At 31.5% G+C, this 19,690-nt stretch overlaps 1 protein-coding gene across 6 annotated transcripts; it reads left to right on the forward strand.

Moving 5' to 3' along the window:
• The first annotated feature begins 14,176 nt into the window (after positions 1-14,176).
• Positions 14,177-18,727, forward strand: LOC131644455 (ABC transporter A family member 7-like). Of its 6 annotated transcripts, none has more exons than XM_058914965.1 (13): positions 14,177-14,677; positions 14,840-15,136; positions 15,269-15,364; positions 15,514-15,609; positions 15,707-15,803; positions 15,887-16,004; positions 16,084-16,288; positions 16,564-16,654; positions 17,030-17,150; positions 17,235-17,336; positions 17,868-17,977; positions 18,076-18,143; positions 18,369-18,397. In XM_058914965.1, exons 8-13 carry the CDS (start codon positions 16,566-16,568, stop codon positions 18,380-18,382), a joined length of 504 nt encoding a protein of 167 aa, XP_058770948.1. In that variant the 5' UTR covers positions 14,177-14,677; positions 14,840-15,136; positions 15,269-15,364; positions 15,514-15,609; positions 15,707-15,803; positions 15,887-16,004; positions 16,084-16,288; positions 16,564-16,565; the 3' UTR covers positions 18,383-18,397. The 6 variants fall into 6 exon arrangements, with proteins under 6 accessions (XP_058770948.1, XP_058770947.1, XP_058770945.1 ...); XM_058914964.1 differs by having other exon boundaries at positions 14,178-14,677; positions 18,076-18,160; positions 18,369-18,508; XM_058914962.1 differs by having other exon boundaries at positions 14,187-14,677; positions 16,564-16,872; positions 18,076-18,160; positions 18,383-18,727.
• Positions 18,728-19,690: the final 963 nt, after the last annotated feature.

Here is a 19,690-nt window from a genome sequence, read left to right on the forward strand (position 1 = left end):
TTCATTCATAAATGGCGTATTTACACCCGATTTTTACTAAAATAGGGGTAATTAAGAACATATTTACACCCGATTTTTATTAAAATAGGGTGTAATTAAAACATAATTAAGTTCAATTACACTCGATTTTTATTAAAATAGGGTGTAATTAAAACATAATTAAGTCCAATTACACCCGATTTTTATTAAAACAGGGTGTAATTAAAACGTAATTAAGTCCATTTACACCCAATTTTTATTAAAATAGGGTGTAATTAAAACGTAATTACGCCCAATTACACCCGATTTTTATTAAAACAGGGTGTAATTAAAAACGTAATTACGCCCAATTACACCCGATTTTTATTAAAACAGGGTGTAATTAAAAACGTAATTACGCCAAATTACACCCGATTTTTGTTAAAAATAACGGGTGTAAATTCGTTAGACATTTCTCACCCTGTGGATATACACCCGATTTTTATTAAAAATAATGGGTGTAAATTTAATAAAAAACGGGTGTAAATTAACATTTTTGTACTAGTGTATCACTGAATTTTATAAAGGTTTTATGAGAGAGTTGAAGAATACGAAGAAAAAAATATTGGATTACAATATCACATCAGAGATAATTTTTCTTGTGAGTTCTGTATCATCGTTCTTTCGAGAAGATTCTATTAAATTTTGGAGGATTAGAATAATACGCGAAAAATCCTCGTTCTTTCAGACTATTTCATAGGAAAAAAGGTCGGATCAAGAAGAAGAAGAAGAAGAAGAAGAAGAAGAAGAAGAAGAAGAAGAAGAAGAAGAAGAAGAAGAAGAAGAAGAAGAAGAAGAAGAAGAACTATCTTTATGGTGGTTTATGTTTTGATGTAGTATAAATATTGATTCAAAGATCCACACATGTATTCTTTTTGCACAATGTCAAATGAAAATGTGTGTTTTTATCCAATTATTTCTTTTAACCTTATGTATTTATTATTAAAAAAACTTATAGGGGCACCACTCTTTTGATTCGCCCAAGGCACCCAAACTCAAAGGACCGGCCCTGTGTAGTAAAATATCAAAGTTTACTAAATTGTGAGTTAGTAAAAGATATCTCTTCCTCTCTTCTTTTACTGTGTTAGTTTTATTTTAATTCTAAGTCCTATTTGATATCCAATTAGTAACATAGCAGGTTAGGTTCTGTTAGTGTGAGTGTTAAAAATATTTTTGAGTGTGTGAGGAACAAAAGAGTTCTCATGGTGTCAAAAATTATTGTGAGTATTTTTTGAGAGATATGACAAATTACAATTTTGTCTGGGTCGGTCAAAAATTAACAGAGAGTTAGATTTCAGTTACTAGAAATTGTTTAAGACAAAACATCTAAAAGCTTAAAATGTTTGGAGCTTTGTGGATCCCGGTTTACAACAAGGAGTTGAATAAGTCGCTCGTAGAAGGGACCAGTTGGCACTTTCACAAATTCATCAAGGAATTGATTGCTCAATATTTGACAAAATAGCAAATGCCAAAACTGCTAAAGACGCGTGGGACATATTGAAGTTGTCACATAAAGGAGTAGAGGGACTCAGAAGTTTAAATTACAATCGCTGCATAGAGAATACGAAAGGTACTAAATGTCAAATTCAGAAAAAGTAGAAAAACATTTTTCTCGTGTTATAAATCTTGTCAACCAGATGCGGGTATATGGAGAAGATATTCCAAATAGCAAAGTGGTAGAAAAAATTCTACGTACGATGTCGATGAAATTTGACCATGTGGTAAGTACAATAATTGAGTCCCACGATACAGATACTTTGTCTGTAGCAGAATTACAGGGAATCATTGAAAGTCATGTCAACAGAATATTAGAAAAAACCAAAAAAAAATGGTAAAATAAGAAGCTCTCAAGAGTCAGGTAAATTTCAACAACACTTCCTAGTCAAGCTATACTATAGAAGAAAGAGGACAAAATAATTACAACAGGGGAATAGGAAATTATAGAGGCAGATGCCAAGGAAATTATAAAGGAAGAGGACATGGCAACTTCAACCAATAGAGAGACAATAATTTCAATCCATTCAATCAAGGAAGAAATGGAAATAATTTTAAATTCAACAATCGTGGTCGAGGAAATAATTTTGGATTCAACAAACGTGGTCGAGGAAGAAGTGACTATAATAAAGAAAGAACAAATTATAGTTGTTATCACTGTGGAAAGTTTGGACAGAAAGCAGCTGATTGCATATACAAACATCAGGCAAATGTGGCAGAAAGTTCGTATCAAAATGTCGGTGAGTACTTTGAAAATCCACAAAATTTATTTTTGGCCAGTAATATATTTTCTGAAGAAGAGGATATTTGGTATCTCGATACTGGGTGTAGTAATCATATGTGTGGGAAAAAGGAGTTTTTTTCTCCTCTAAACGAAACGGTAAAATCTACCGTGAAGTTTGGAAACAATTCAAATATTCCAATTTTGGGGAAATGCCGAATTTCTATCAGGTTGAAAGATGGAACTCAAAACTTTATTGGTGATGTTTTCTATGCTCCTGGTCTTCATCATAATCTCTTGAGTATGGGACAACTGTCGGAGAAAGGTTACAACATGCAGATTCATAATGGTTTTTGCACGTTGATTGACAGAAATGGCAGATTTATCACAAAGGTAAGAATGACACCGAACCGCCTATTTCATTTGAAAATTCAACATGAAAAATTTCCATGCTTAAGTTCTATCATTCCAAATGATGATTGGTTGTGGCACATGAGATTTGGTCACTTTCATTTTTCTGGCTTGAATTACTTGTCGAGAAAAGAATATGTTTATGGATTGTCTGTTTTGAATATTCCTAATAGAATATGTGAGACTTGTCAAATTGGAAAGAAGCATAGAGATTCATTTAAAACTGGAATGTCTTGGCGAGCAAAGAAGCTGCTAGAGATAATTCATCCAGACTTGTGTTCAGTGGAAATACCAACACCAGGTGGCTGTAATTACTTTATTACTTTTATTGGTGATTTTAATAGAAAGACTTGGGTGTATTTCTTGAAACAAAATCAGAAGCATGTGATTCCTTCAAAACATTCAAGGAATTTGTAGAAAAACAAAGTGGTTGTAGAATCAAAGCATTGAGAACAGACAAAGGCCAAAAATACCTCGTCGGTACAAGTTTCTTTTAGCAACATGGGATTGAGCATCAATTAGCAACAAGATACACACCTCAATAGAATGGAGTTGTTGAAAGAAAGAATAGAACAATCATGAATATGGTGAGATGCATGTTGAAGGCCAAATATATGCCTAAGGAATTTTAGGTAGAAGTTGTTGCTACTGCGGCTTATATTTTAAATAGGTGTCTTACGAAGAGTGTCTAAGAAAATACTCTTGAAGAAGCCTGGAGTGGAAGAAGACCTTCAATCCTCCACCTTAGAGTTTTTGGATGTATTGCATATGTTCATGTACCAGATCAACTGAGAAAGAAGTTAGATGACAAAGGAGAAAGATGTAACTTTATTGGTTACAATTCAAACTTGAAGGCTTATAAGCTCTACAATCCAGAGACACTGAAGGTGATTATCATTCGAAATATGACTTTTGATGAAGGAGGAATATGGGATTGGTCCTCAAAGTCACAAAAGGATTCAATAGTAACTTCAAATGACTATGAAGAGGAGACTGAATATAATTCAACACTTGATGAGACAGAAACATCCAGCAGACAACAAACAACACCTGATGAGCCTAAAACATTTAACAGAAAACAAAGGTCGTGTAGATTACCAGCCAGATTACAAGATTGTGTTTTGGGTAATGATAATGAACTATCTGATGAGGAGATTATCAACTTTTCTTTATTTGTTGATTGTGAGCCATTTACTTTTGAAGAAGGAACTGATGATGAAAATTGGAGAAAAGCCATGAATGAAGAAATCAATGCAATAGAGAAGAATAAAACATGGGAGATGACAAAGTTACCAGCAGAAAAGAAAGCTATATGAGTGAAGTGGGTGTATAAGGAAAAGTACAAATCCAGTGGTGAGATTGATTGCTATAAAGCAAGATTGGTAGCAAACGGATACAAACAAAAACCAAGTATTGATTACTTTGAGGTATTTTCTCCTGTTGCAAGGTTGGATACAATTAGAATGCTTATTTCGATATCAGCTCAAAATAGTTGGAAAATACATCAAATGGATGTTAAGTATGCATTTCTTAATGGTAATTTGGAAGAAGAAGTGTACGTTGTGCAGTCTGCAGGATATGTAGTCAAAGGAAAGGAAGATAAAGTTTATAGATTGAAGAAAGCATTATATGGCTTGAAGCAGGCGCCAAGAGCTTGGTATAAGAAGATTGACTCTTATTTTGTGCATAATGGTTTTTAGAGATGTCCTCAGAGCACACGTTATATATCAAATACATTGATCCTGGAGATGTCTTTATTGTGTGCTTATATGTTGATGATTTGTTTTTCATTGAAAATAATTCAGAGATGATTGCAAAATTCAGGGAGGCTGTGATTACATTTTGAAATGATGGATCTGGGCTTAATGTCCTATTTCCTTGGCATTGAGGTCGTCCTACAAAACGATGGAATTCTCATTTCTCTAAAGAAATATGCTAGATATATCTTTAAAAATTTAATATGGAGCATTCAAAGCCAATTTACACGCCTGTTGAAGAAAAGTTGAAGTTTACAAGAGAACATGCTGGTAAAAGAGTATACTCAACCCAATATAAAAGTTTGAGCAGAAGCCTGAGATATTTGACTGCAACAAGACCAGATATAGTTTATGGAGTTGGTTTACTTAGCAGATTCATGGAAGAACCATGTGTTAGCCATTTACAAGGAGCTAAGAGGATTCTTTGATATATCAAAGGTACACTGACTGGTGAAATATTTTATGCTAATAATAATGATGTGGAGCTTGATGGATACACAGATTTTGATTGGGTTGGAGATATAGAAACAAGAAAAAGCACGTCGGGGTACGCATTTCATTTGGGCACAGATGCAATTTCATGGTCTTCAAAGAAACAACCAATTATTGCACTTTCTACCGCTGAAGCAGAATATATTGCAGCAACCAATTATGCTGCTTAAACAATAAGGATGAGAAGAATTTTAGAAGTGATACATCAAAAGCAGAATAGTTCTACAAAGATATATTGTGACAACAAGTCGTCAATTGCACTGAGTAAGAATCTGGTTTTTCATGGACGGTCCAAGCATAATGATATCTGATTTCACAGGATAAGAGAGTTGATAGCTGAGAAAGAAGTGGTGATAGAGTGTTGTCTCATTGAAGAATAAATTGTAGATATATTTATGAAACCTCTGAAGATTGAACTATTTTACAAATTGAAAAAAATGTTTAGAATGCTACAAGCTTGATTTAAGAAAGACAATGTTATAATTAAATCAAGAGAATTCTAGTTTTCTAAAGTAGTTACTAGAAAGTTATTACTTTAATATTTTTTTAGTTTTCTTAATCACTACTTCTTAGCCACTTGGTGAGTTGATAAGATATGACTCATTTAATTAGCTTGTAAGAATTAAGTTATAGCCAACTAATCTACCTTGTACTAGGGATGTCAATTGCATCTGTTAACGGGGATCCCTGTGGGGAATATCTGTGCGAAGATCCGAAGTTGGAGATTTTTTTCCCGTGGGGATGGGGATGGAGGGAACAGTTCCCCCGATAACACTTTGGGGCGGGGATTGGAAAAGTATCCTCCGTCCCCGTGGATTCCCCGACTCCGACGATATATTTTAATTTATATATTTTATATATTATATAATTATATAATTTTACATGAAAAATATTAATGTATTAGAAAATGAAGAGTCATTAGAAGTTATAGATTTGTCACACATAATCAACCACTTGCGTTGGACGACATCGGTATTGTTGTAGTAAATTAGTGTAAGCACGGTAGCAAGTTATGTTACTATTTATTTATTTATTTTTACATAAAAAATATTAGCAACATCGAGTTCTTTTGCTTTTTTTTATTTATTATTGATGCAAGATGTATTTTTATTTTTTTATAAAATAAAGATGCAAATATATGCGTTTTAAAAAATACGGAAAAAAAAATAACAAAATACTAGTGTCATATTTTTGATCAAAAAGTGTAGAAATTTTCTTAAGATTCGATCTCCGTGGATATCCGTGGGGATCTGTGGGATGGGGATGGAGGGAAATATTCCCCCGTGACGGGGATTGGGGATGGGATGGGGACTAAATTTGGGGGCGGGGCGGGGAGCGGAGAAGCATCCTCCGAACAATATCTGCCCCGTTGACATCCCTACCTTGTACTGCCAATAGTTTCTTAGTTGATAAGTTTAGTACAAATTTCATTCTTATAAATATATCTCAATCAATGATGTAGTAAAATATCAAAGTTGAATAAATTGTGAGCTAGTAAAAGATATGTGTTCCTCTCTGCTTTTAGTGTGTGAGCTTTATTTTAATTTTAAATCTCATTTGATATTAGTAAAGGTGATAAACAAGTAGGTTTTATCATTTTTATCAAAGTTGACTTGATAAAGATTGATAAACAAATAGATTTTGTTCATTCCATACACATTAAATAATGCATACTAAGAAGTACAGTAAAAAAAATATAAAATAAAGAAATTGAGAAGTAAACTTAAATATAATAATAAGAAGTTTTGAGTTATTCTACCTTAATTAACAAAACAAAATTTTTGATAAATCCAAAAATCAAAGTGAGGCTGATAAATTCTATCCGTTTTTTGGATGTACACATATTGCTAATCTAAAATTCAAATTAATTTTGTATAATCCGAAATATAATCTACTTTCTCATCAATATGAAATAATTCTTCAGACTGACATTAGGACATGGATCATTCAAATGCAAAAGCAAGTTAGTTGATTAATGATATTAAGAAAAGTGATGTGAATAATATTGTTAATATTTTTAAACAAGTTTACTTGATTATTGATTATAAGAGAAATAATAAGAATTGTATTGTTAATATATTTGATAATATTGTAAAAAACAGAAGAAAACAAATGAAAAAAAAACTCAAAGTTTAAACAAAAAAATGGAAGTTGTAGCACAGAAGAGATTGTAGTAAAGACACTTGTAACCAAAAATATTGAGCTAGTTAGAGAGGAAAACAACTAGGTACACAAAATTATATATATAGCACAGAAGAGATTGTAGTAAAGACACTTGTAACCAAAAATATTGAGCTAGTTAGAGAGGAAAACAACTAGGTACACAAAATTATATATATATATATATATATATATATATATATATATATATATATATATATATATATATATATATATAACTTTATTAAAAAATTGAATAAAAAATATGAAAGGAATACTTGTTATTATTTAAAATAAAATACACCAAATAAATATTTATTATTAATAAATATTATATTTTATATATATATATATATATATAACATATATTTATTATTGATATAAATAAAATACGTTACAATGATTTGTTATTGATTAATATAAAAAATATCCGTAATATATTTGTTATCCAATATAAATGAATAAATAAAGACAAACACATGTTTATGATTATTATTTTTTTAAATGGACAAATATTTGTTACTAATACTTAAAGAAACACAAAAGGAATATTTTAATCATGAATTTAAATTGATTTTAAATATATAAAGTTAATCATAATAATATGTTACTTATTTTAAAATGTATTAGTTAATTATTATGTTATATTAATTTAATTTAATATATTATACATTTTATATTTATTAGTATTGAATGTAATAATATTTATAACAATCTCGTGCAATTGTATTTGTTTAATTTTATTTAAAGAGAAATGACTAATATTAGTATTGTGACACTTTTTATTTTTAGTTTTTAATGCAATAATCATGGCTAATCAAATAAATTATTAACTTAACTTTTTTTTAATATTGTATTAGCTTGTCTGATAAAAGAAAGAATCTGTTTTAAAAATGAGACAACCACATACAATAATTTTTACCCATTTTTTTATTATAAAATATTCTTAAACTTCGAGAAAGGTTGGACAGTGGGAAGTTTGAGGTCAAACTCAATTCATCCAAACCAAAACCATATTTTAAAGATTCCAAAAATAGAACAATTTTTATTTGAGTTTAAAAAAGGTTGCATTTCTTTTTGGTCTTATAATAAGCTAAATAGTTATAAAAACAAAAAGACATAATATAAAATGCACTCAACAACATAGCAATAGAATTTATTGTATATATATCCATTTGTTCAATAAAAAATTTGTGTTAAATAATCTTTGAAAACTAGCAATAATGAAGAAGGTTCAATTGATTTAAAGAATGGCAAATAAGGTTAAAAAAAGTATTGTATGTGAAAATAGGATATTGTAAAGACAATTTCTAGATTCTCATTCTTTCTTCGTTGCATGCAAATGTATTGTATAGACAATTTGTTGTAGAATTGAGACTTTGAGTAAATATGATTAGAAAACGGATAATGAATTCTTCTTTGCATAAAAAGTTTTATGTAAATGGATTATGTTTTTCATTAGCATTGTGTTTGTCTTAGATACTAGTTTTCAGGGAATGCTTGTAGTAGGTTTAAGGTGAGATTTGTGTGAATCAAAATCTTGTTGTTGTCTTATTACTTTTGTGCCATTAATTTTAACTTTCTATTCTAATTAGTGGTTGCATATGAAGGTTGAGAATTTGTGTGGTTATAGGGGATGAGTGATGAGAATTAGTATCATAGAATTTTAATGTTGGATCTTAGTTCTTAGCATGTCATAGTAGGTTTAATGTGAGATTTGTGTGAATTATAATTTTTTATTATTTTATTCGATTTTATTACAGAAAATATTTTTTTGTTAAGATTTTCCTCCAAAAATATGATTATAACTTTGTTGTTATTTTATTCAATTTTATTATAGAAAATATTTATTTTAGTTAAGATCTTCCTACGAAAATATATCCACAGGTATATCTACGATTTTTGCTGGTAATTTAACTAATAAAACATAATTTTCGGCTGACAGCATGAGTTGGAAGAAAGAAAATAAGCATTTGGGTCTTCGGAATTTCAAGTCTTCAGATTCTTCAGAACCACATCTTTAGAGTCTTCAGCACTTGGTCTTCAGTACCCTTTGTCTTTATAAACATGAATCTTTAGAGCTTCAAGTCTTCAAAGTCTTCAGAACTGCGTCTTCAGAGTCTTTCAGCACTTGGTCTTCAGATTGGTTTCTTCAAACTTCGTATTATAGTGACAACTTTAGAGGCTTCTGAAGCGTTTTGCTACTGTTCATTAGATATTATGTAGCGCAGATGCGGAACTTGGTATCTGCTGATGTATTGGCCACGCCTTTCATCAGATTCAGAACCTGTTTTTTAAAAGTTCAAAGCAACAAACATTAGATTACCAAAATTATTCATACAAACATACTCATTTGTTATCAAAACTCAGAGATATATTGTAGAACCAAATCTTGTTCTGATAGTTCATGTTTGCTAGACCAACAACCAACCTAATTGTTTCGATCCTAGCAATAGGTGCAATATATTTGTCAAAGTCGATTCCTTCTTTTTGAAGAAATCCTTTCGCCACAAGTTTTGCCTTATGTCGAGTTACTTCTCCTATGGGATTCAAATTCAACTTGTATACCCACTTCATATGGATTGTCTTATTGTCTTGAGATGACTCGACAAGTGACCAAGTGTTGTTGACTTTGATGGACTTCACTTCCTCATCTATAGCTTTCATCCAATTTGATTCCTTTAATGCCTTAGCTGCATTGACTGGTTCAATATCTTTATAGAAAGCATAATATACTAGCTCACCTTCATCATCGACCATATCATCTAATGTAATCACACATTCCTGCAACCTAGCAGGCACATGTCTTGTTCTTTGAGGTATGCTTGTGCTTGCTTGACCTTTGAATTCTTCTTGTTCAACATATCTTTCAACTTCACTTGCTGGTTCTTCACATAATATTCTCACTTAATCCTTCTTTATATTTTAAGTCCAATTTCATTCCTTAAACTCCTCTTTGATTATGTCGCTATTGGTTATAACTTGCTTGTTCATTGGGTTGAACAACTTGTATCCACTAGTCGAATGATATCCTATCAGGATCATTTGACTCAACTTGTCATCAAGTTTTCTTCTCAACTGATTAAGCACATGTCTATGTGCTATAGTTCCAAATACTTTCAAATGACTAAAGTTAGGCTTGACGCAGACCAACATTCTTCTTTCGTGATTCCTTCTAGCTTCTTCGTTGAACATTCTTCTTGGAGTGTAGGGTGGCACCACCTCATGCACAATCCCTTCTCTCTCACATAATATGTCAAAGTTTTTCTGCACATGTTATCCACAGCTATCATTCCTTAGAGTCTTTCCCTTTCGACCACTTTGTCTTTCAACCATAGATTTAAACTTGGCAAATACCTCAATCACTTTACTTTTCTTCTTGACTGTGTAAGTCCATAATTTTTTACTAAAATCATCTATGAATAAGTTAAAGTATCTATTACCTCCAATTGAATCGACCTGGATAGGACCATGTACATTGAAGTATATCATTTCAAGAATTGCCTTCGACTTGCTTCAAGCATCCTTCTTGAATCTATTCTTTTGTTGGTTTGCCTCAACACATTCCTCACATACATCATTTGGAATGTCAATTTTTGGTAATCCTGAAACCATATTTCTTCTTTTCAAATCTTTGATGACTTTGAAGTTGAGACGACCAAGTCTATAGTTCCATATCCATTCCTCCATGATAGCTGCAGTTGCAAGGCACTTGTGCTCCATCACATTAAGTTCAATCTTGAAGGTTTTATTCTGAGATATATGAGCCTTCATGATTAACCTTCCACTGAGTCGAGAACTCTTATCATCTTATCTTCAATCGCCACTTTGTAATTCTTTTCGAACAACTGCTCTATACTAAGCAAATTGCTTTTCATGCCTGGTATACATAGTACATTTGAAATTATTGACCTTTTGCCATCTTTCCTCTAAACTGAACATCACCAATACCTTCAGCTGTTAGAGTATTGCCATTTTCAAATTTAACCATGTTCTTCATTGAGGGTTTTTATATTGACAAACCAATATTTCCTACCAGTCGTGTGTGATGAGCATCCCGAATCCAAGTACCATTAGTCCTTAAATCTTTCTCCATCTTTAGTTGTGACCACCAGCAACATTTGTTCTTCTTCATGCTTTATAAGCTTTGCATCATTTTTTTGATTCTTTTGTTTTTCAGGACAATCAATAGAGTAGTGACCATACTTCTTACAATTGAAATATTGAATTTGACTTTTCAGGATAATCAATAGAGTAATGACCATACTTCTCCACATACCTTAATTTGATTCACCAGTTTCGTAACCCTAGTGAAAAAATTAGTTAAGATTTCACTTTATTCAATTTAAAGCAATTCATATGTTTTTTTGTGAATTTGTAACCTCACCTCTTTCACCTTCTCAGCACCTCCAAATGATTTCTCTAGAATTACCCATGCTTTTTTCACTGATTCAACATAAATCCGTTTTTCAAAGTTATCTGGATCAACACATTTATGAATTATAAAGAGGGCTTTATAATCTTTCTTCTTCAATTCTTTGTGTGTAGCCTTTTTTTCATTCGTCACGTTTTTTGCAAGTGGTGTTACTCCGTCCTTCACAAGATCCCAAAGATCTTGATAGCAAAAGACAATCTTCATCTGTTTACACTAATTCTCGTAATTCTGACTCTTTAGATGATTCATCGAACGACTCAATGTGCTATGTTTCTCAAGAATCACACAACCAATGGTCTAGATTCCAGATGTTGGAATTACACCTAAAACTTGGAAAATTTTGAATCAATCTTGATGAACAAGAATCAATATTCCGATTGATTTTGCCTCTTGTCCTTCACTCTTCACTCGAGTGAACCAACCACATCTTGATTTAAAGATGATTTTGAAGCACAATGATTATGAGAGAAAAAAAGAAAAGATGAATTGGGGAAGAAAAGAGAATCAGGGTTTACGAAAAGGGAAGAAGAAGAAGTTAAGAATTCTGCAGAGAAAATCCTTTACTCTTTATTTTGCTCATTGCAATATTATCTTATTCACAATTAAACTTTTTTACAATAATAGGGTACCTCCCTATTTATCGGACGAGGTTGGTTGTTCACTAAGCACTCTCTAACCAACTAAATAAAAGCAAACAAAACAATGTTAAGTCAAAATTCTATCAAGACACTTCTTCGACATTTTGACTTCTTGCAATTTCGACACACAACATAGTTTCAACACAAAGAATATCTTTCTTAACAAAAATAACATCAATGTCAAAAAATGAAAAAAAATAAAAGTTTTGGTCCTAAAGCTGAAATGTGATACCCTTTTTCTAACTGGTGAAACCACATAAAAGGAGGGACCACTCTTTTCGAAAACATGCCATATTCAAAAATAAATCTACGCCTAAACAGAGCAAAATGCATTAGCATCATACTTGGAGTGTGTTTGGATGAGGCAATTAAGAATTTTTAAGGAATTTAAAATTCTAAGCAATTTAAATGATTCAATTGAAATTCATTCAATTTTAAATTCTTTTGTTCGGATGAAGTATTAAAATGATTCATTGTTAAATTTTTTTGGTCAGTTTCATCAATTTTAAAACTTTTGGGTCAAATTTAAAATATAAAAAATAGGGACTGGTTTGCAATTTTTGAAAATTTTAAGGGACCATTTTATAAATTTAGAAAATTATTAGGGAATTATTTGCAATTTTATGAAAAATTTTGGGATAAATTTATAATTTTAATAAAATATTGGACCATTTTGCAAATTTAGAAAAATTAACAATAGACAATTTAACACTCAAGTTATGGAGCAATTTCAAATTCTTTACTTTTTGGTGTCATTTGAAATTCTTTAAATTTAACTTGATTAAAATACTTCATAAATTTACATCATTTTAACAATTCTCCATATTTTTCATCCAAACAATGGATTTTGGTCAAATCATTTTCATATCCCTCAAAAAATTACTTTCCCTCGTTAAAATGCTTCATCCAAACATATTATGAGTGTGTTTGGATGGAGCATTTTAATGAGGTAATATAATGTTTTGAGGGAATTGAAAATGATTTGACCAAAATTTATTGTTTGGATACAAAAATAAAGAATTGTTAAAATAATGGAAATTTATGGAGTATTTTATCTAAGTTAAATTTAATCATTTTGAAATGACACCAAAAACTAAAGAATTTGAAATTCTTAATTATCGTCTTAATAATTGCATTTTCGTCTTAATAATAGATCTGTTTTAGAATGGTTTCAACTTTTTGAATTTTTTTATTGAATAATGTTTTTATGGAAAATGCTAACGAGTATCTTCAAGACACTCGTTAAGGGTTTAAAAAATATGTTTTGTTTATTAAATACTTGTATTCAATATAATGAAAATTGAAATAATAAATTTTTCTAAGAAATAAAAGATATATTTTTAGAAAAATACTCTATTTAATGCATTAAAAATTAAAATAATTAATTTATTTAAAAAATATTTTCTATATTTAAAATCTTTAAACAGTATCTCTAGAGCACTAGTTAACATGACTCTATTTTTATAAAGCATTATGCTCGAATAGAAGTTTTTATAGACTCAAACCTTCGCCAAACGAGTTTCATAAATATGATTGCTTTCGTGAAATTCATTGCATAAAGAAATTTGTTGTCAATCAAATTGAGACTACATATTATGTTATCATCATAAAAGAGGATTTGATGTTTGACCTTAGTATAAATGTATTGAATTAAAGAAGAAAATGAGGAAAAATGATTAAGAACCCCTAAGGGTATGTTTGGATATCACGAAATGAACGGAGCGGAATGGAATGGAGCGGAGTGGGATGGAGCGGAGTGGAACGGAGCGGAACGAATGTACCATTCCATTGTTTGGAAATTTTAGAACGGAATAAGACAAATTATTCATTCCGCCCAAATCGGAGGGGAAGGAATATGGTGGTAAGTGATGGAATGGAATGGAATCCATACCACTCCTTTCCGCTCCGCTCCATCCGTTTTTAAATTATCCAAACAACGGAATATCATTTTATTCCATTCCGCTCCATCCGATTCCATCAATCCAAACAAAGCCTAAGAAAATTAAACAACTAGAGATAGAAAGAAAACATTACAAGATGGAATGAGACGATAATTGAGAAGAACGATAAACATACTCATGATCAATGAAGATCAAATCTATCATCATATAAGAAAAGTTTACCATTTGCTCAATCCTAAGGCCTTCCACATCAGCAACTCTCTTCTCAAAATTCCACATCATCATTCTAAAAATTAACTTCTTCTTCCACTATAATTTGACAGTTACATTCTATTATTCTTCAATTTCCACTATCCTCGTAACTGTGCTTAATCCCACCCTCTTCCAAATTCCAAAACCGTTCAAAAATTCCACGATCCATTTTCCCAAATTCCTTTTCACTTTTCCTCACATGATTGGGATTCTTCATTGTTCTGAAGACAAATACGCAACCTATCATGTTCACGGCGGTGTTGCTTCAGGTTCGTCAACGATGGATGACTTCGCGTATGGTGTCTGCGGCTGTGTCAATCTTGGTCGGAAGGCTGATGCTGGCGGTGATTGGTTTCTCTTTCTGACGACCCTTCACGGTGGTCGAGTTTGATTAAACGGTGAGTGGTTTACGGTGGTTGTGACTCCAATCTCGATTTTGAGTTTCTCCTCTTCTTTACTCCTGTTCTATTTTTACTATGTAGTTGTTGTGTTGTTGATTTGTATAATATATCTTTTAAGTAATTTTGTTATGTTTTTGTTTTTACTTCTACAAAATACAGGAAGATGGTGGAGGAGTTGTACAAATCTCTTGTGGCTTAATTTAGATCTCAGAGTTCTCATGGATTTTATTTCTCTATGTCTGATGGTGTTTCGTTCTTGATTGTATTGGTAGTTATGTTCATATTATACTAACCCTTTCGTACTCCTCATCTCACGACCTTCCTAAAGTATTTTGATTTAATTTTTGATTGATTTGGTGTTGATGATGCTCACGGGTTTGTGCGAAATGTTGGAACTGGTGAACACCTTCCCTGAAGAGATGTCTCTGTTGGAAAGCATGTAAAATATATTCTCAGGTAATAAAATACTTATGATACATAGAGATACACAATTTTTCATTGTTATAGAATTGAACCATGTATTGTTGAAGAAAGTTAAATTATGCGGCATGCTATTAACTTTTTCTACATGAAATTAATTCATTGCAGAAAAGAGTGTATTTGATTTTAGAGTTTGCACCTAAAGGTGAACTTTACAAGGAGTTACATAAATGCAAATATTTTAGTGAAAGACGTGCAGCTACTGTAAGTACTAATTTCCCCTCACCGTATCTGATGTGTTTTTTTTACTTGGTAATTTGAACTAACATGTAAAATAGGACCTGCATTTGATTGGTTATGTGGCTATATTCTTAAATTGATAAGTTTATGTTGTTATTTTGTGGCTGAGGTAGTATGTTGTGTCATTGGCCCTAGCCCTTATATATTGCCATGGAAACCATGTAATTCATAGGGACATTAAACCAGAGAACCTTCTTATCGCTGCTCAGGTGACCGCCATTACTCTTGGATGTTTCTTTTATGGTCTTTTGGATGTTGTCTTCCTTCATCTTGTGCTCATTAGGCTATAATCTTTTTCATTATCAGGGCGAATTGAAGATTGCGGATTTCGGCTGGTAGGTACACACATTCAACGGTAGGAGGACCATGTGTGGCACCCTGGATTACCTTCCACCCGAGATGGGTAAGTTTATACGACAGGAATTTTCCATATTAAATATGTTTGTTTCTCTATATGATGAGCCTAAATTCTGGATGTTTCGACAGTTGAGAGTGTAGAACATGATGCAAGTGTTGATATATGGAGCCTCGACGTTCTTTGCTACGAGTTTATTTACGGAGTCCCGCATTTTGGGGCCAAGAACATTCTGATACTTATAGGAAGGTAGCAGTCACTAAGCAGTTGAATTTGTATCATCATGTAATTGTACCTTTGTGTAATTCTATAATGTTTTGTTGTTCAGAACTGGCTTTGAGGAGGACAAGAATTTCCATGTTGTTTTAAATTTTGTAATAGCTGGCCGCTATCATGTCACCGAGTATTTGGGATCTGCGGCATTCACTAAAGCAATTCAAGCTCATGACCTGCTCAAAGCCTACTTATATGATTTTCATAAATTTAACAGAGAATCAAGAGGGGAACTTTACTTTACAATGCCAAGATTGCAGGTTCGTTGGGTTTTGCTCACATTTTGTTGTTTTTTATTTTCGTTTTATCTACAACTAGCGTGCAGACAGGCACCGATGTGTCGGTATGTTAGCTTTTCTCTAATGAAGACAACAGTCGGCTACGATGAAAATTAAACACGGAGTTTTGGACAAAATTCTATTATTTAGTATTGTTATTTTTTTTCAATTACTACATTTTTTTATTTCAAAACTGAATTAAGATTAGTTTAGATTTGATTTGATCTTGCTATTTTCCACGTCTTGCTTAATTGCAGCCATGAAGCCGAATCTATCATACAAGATAATATTCCCGAGTTTTGTGCCAGTTTCTTGGCTGCCAGTTGTTGTTGATGCATTGTCTGTATGGTAAGTTATTAGTCATGTGTATTTGAATGTTTTAGGTTTGATTTACATGTTTTATATTTATTAGTGTTTGAGGAATGTGGTGGATGTAATTGATCTACAACAGTTATAGTCGTCAGAACCTTCACCTGAGTTGTTTAGCCCTTGGCACTGAAACAAAATTGGATCGTAGCATTGCAAGATAAGTGATCCTTACACATTGCTCCAACAGTATTGGTGATGTATGTAGTGTCTCGAAGATGTTGCGTAAGCATGTTGTATCCTATATTTTTTAATGTAGTGTTGTGTAGATATTAGTGTAACAATGTGTTGTATGTGACTATGTTGGCGCGTGATAATGATGAAAATATTAAACCATGTCGTGTGATAATGATGCAGGGCGGAACCGAGTCATACAACTGTTGTACCGAATCATCCCGGGGATGAACAGAGTCATACAAATGTTGTACTGAATGATGCAGGGGAAAAACCGAGTCCTACAGCTGATATATCGTACATTGTAGGTGCTGGCTGAATCAGATATTAAACCATGTTGCATAACTGCTAAACCGAAATATTACGACTGTTGTACCAAATGATGCAGGGACTGGGACTGAACCGAGTCATGCAGCTGCTGTATCGAATGATGCAGGGGAGAAACAAAGTCGTACACCTAATATACTTAATACTGCAGGTGCTGAATCAGGTAATAATGCTCATAATTGTTAAAATTCTGTTGTTCTGCGGAACGTTAGAATGCATTTCAGTTTAGATCATATTGATATTGGTAAAGAAGAAAATCTATTAGTCATATATTTATAAGATATTTGTAAATCAAAGTGATCCTTAAATTAAGAAGAGGTTTTAAATTATTACATGTCAATTTTATCACAAACTCTTTTGGTGTCAAAACTGATGAAAGAGTTGTTCCTTGAGAGAGTTCTTCCTTGGTGTACCTCGAGGGGAATGCTTCGGTATGCTTGGTCCTAATGATGCTGTCAAGAGTTCTTTTTCTCAGTATGGTCAGTTAAAAGATGATTTTGTTTAATATATTTAAATTTTTGGCAGATTACATGTACCCTACCCCGCACATTTTTTGTGAAGAAGGTTATGCTTGGTCAATACACATAAGTACTATGGACCTCTGACTCTTCGTAGAATTCAACGAATCATGTTTCATTCTTAGAATTATTTTCTCCTTAATTCATAAATCTAATAAGCTTATATTTGTTTATAGATGATTAGCCTCACAAAGCCAACTTCTGGTGCAGCCTATGTTCAAGGTCTCGACATAAGAAATCATATGAATGGAATATATACTAGCATGGGAGTATGTCCACAGCATGAGTAAGCTGGAATTTTCTGAAATTTTTATGTTTTTCCTGAAATCAACAATTGTATCAATTGAAAGAAGTTTCTACTGTTTTCATCTTGTGATACTATAGCTTGCTGTGGGAAAGCTTAACAGGTAGAGAGCACCTACTTTTTTATGGAAGACTTAAAAGTCTTACAGGTTCACTCTTGACTCATGTAAGTTAAATCCACAAGAATTCTTACTGTTTGAAATATTAAGATTACTATTGTTGTGTTAGGAGAATCTGTTATGGATAGGTATTTTAGATTAGTTAGAGCAATGAAATTGGAAAGTTGTTTGTATGGATCTATATACGATGGCTGTATTTTAGATGCAACTTGAGTAAATTTCTCTTTAGCTGGATAATTTTACATACAGCCCCAGTTATATTGTTATAGGCGGTAGAAGAATCTTTGAAGAGTTTAAACCTTTACCATGGAAGAATTGCTGATAAACAAGATGAAAAATACAGTGGAGGGATGAAGAGGAGGCTCAGTGTTGCAATTTCAAGGTTGCTTATTAAATCTCTGTTTCTTCTCTGTTACTTTCCTTTATCTTGAGAATAGAGCTTCAGTAGTAAAGCTCCATAAAGGGATACAGATAAGTGTGTGGATAATTAAACATAGGCAAATCAAAGTTGTCACTCCCACTAATGAATAATGATGCATGTTTGTTTGTCTGTTTCTATTCTTTGTTGAATTGAGTATTCATAGTGTAATCTTCAAATTATAACACTTTTATTATTTTAGTATTTAATTTAATAAAATCAATTATAAAGTCTATACATTATTCTTCCATCTATTTTTTATTTATCTTTTAGAAAGACATGGTAGTTGAATGAAAGACTAAGTTAAAATAATTTATTGATTTGTATGGCTTAGAGACTAAGTTGATTAGAAGGCGACCGTTAAAAATTAAATGAATCGTTTTTTTTTAATAAAAATGTCAACGACTTTAATATTTCTAATGTAAATATTATTAAATAAAAAAATTAAAAATACAAATATTTAATTAGCGCATTGTGGTTGACGGAAATAAAAAATAACACTAATTAAAAATATTAATATTTTTTACAATTAAAAATAAATGATGAAACATAACATGAAACATGATTTAGTATTATCAATTGAATGACATTTTTATAAGAATGACATATATTTATACCGATACAAACGGGTACTTATATGATACATGTATATGGTACTGCTATTAACACATTTAATTAAATATTGAATAATAACAAGAATTAGTTTATTATTGATTTAAATATTTTTATAGATAATTCCAAACAAAATTATTTATATATAGAAATATTTATACGATCGATTTAAATATTTTTATATATGGAATAATATATTTGATTTGTAAATTTATTTTAATCGATTAATATTAACAGAAATATGAAGTTAGTGATCAAAATATTGAATACTAACGGGAATATTAAATTACTGATCAAAATATTGAATATTAACAGGAACATGAAGTTACTAATCAAAATATTGAATAATAACGGAAACATGAATTTACTAATAACGGGAACATGAAATTATTGATAAAAATATTGAATATTAACAGGAACATGAAGTTACTGATCAAAATATTAATATTAGCGGCAACATGAAGTTACTAATCAAAATATTGAATATAAAGGAACATGAAGTTACTAATAAAAATATTGAATATTAACGGGAATATTAAATTACTAA

This window comes from Vicia villosa, linkage group LG1, assembly GCF_029867415.1.
Source record: "Vicia villosa cultivar HV-30 ecotype Madison, WI linkage group LG1, Vvil1.0, whole genome shotgun sequence".
NCBI classification, from domain to species: Eukaryota; Viridiplantae; Streptophyta; class Magnoliopsida; order Fabales; family Fabaceae; genus Vicia; species Vicia villosa.

Coding starts and splice junctions, on each gene's coding strand:
- LOC131644455 (XM_058914960.1), top strand. CDS start 16,566: ATGAAGCCGAATCTATCATACAAGATAATATTCCCGAGTTTTGTGCCA. Junction 17,151..17,234: donor CAGCTGATATATCGTACATT/GTAGGTGCTGGC, acceptor CAAATGATGCAG/GGACTGGGACTGAACCGAGT. Junction 17,978..18,075: donor GGAGTATGTCCACAGCATGA/GTAAGCTGGAAT, acceptor GTGATACTATAG/CTTGCTGTGGGAAAGCTTAA.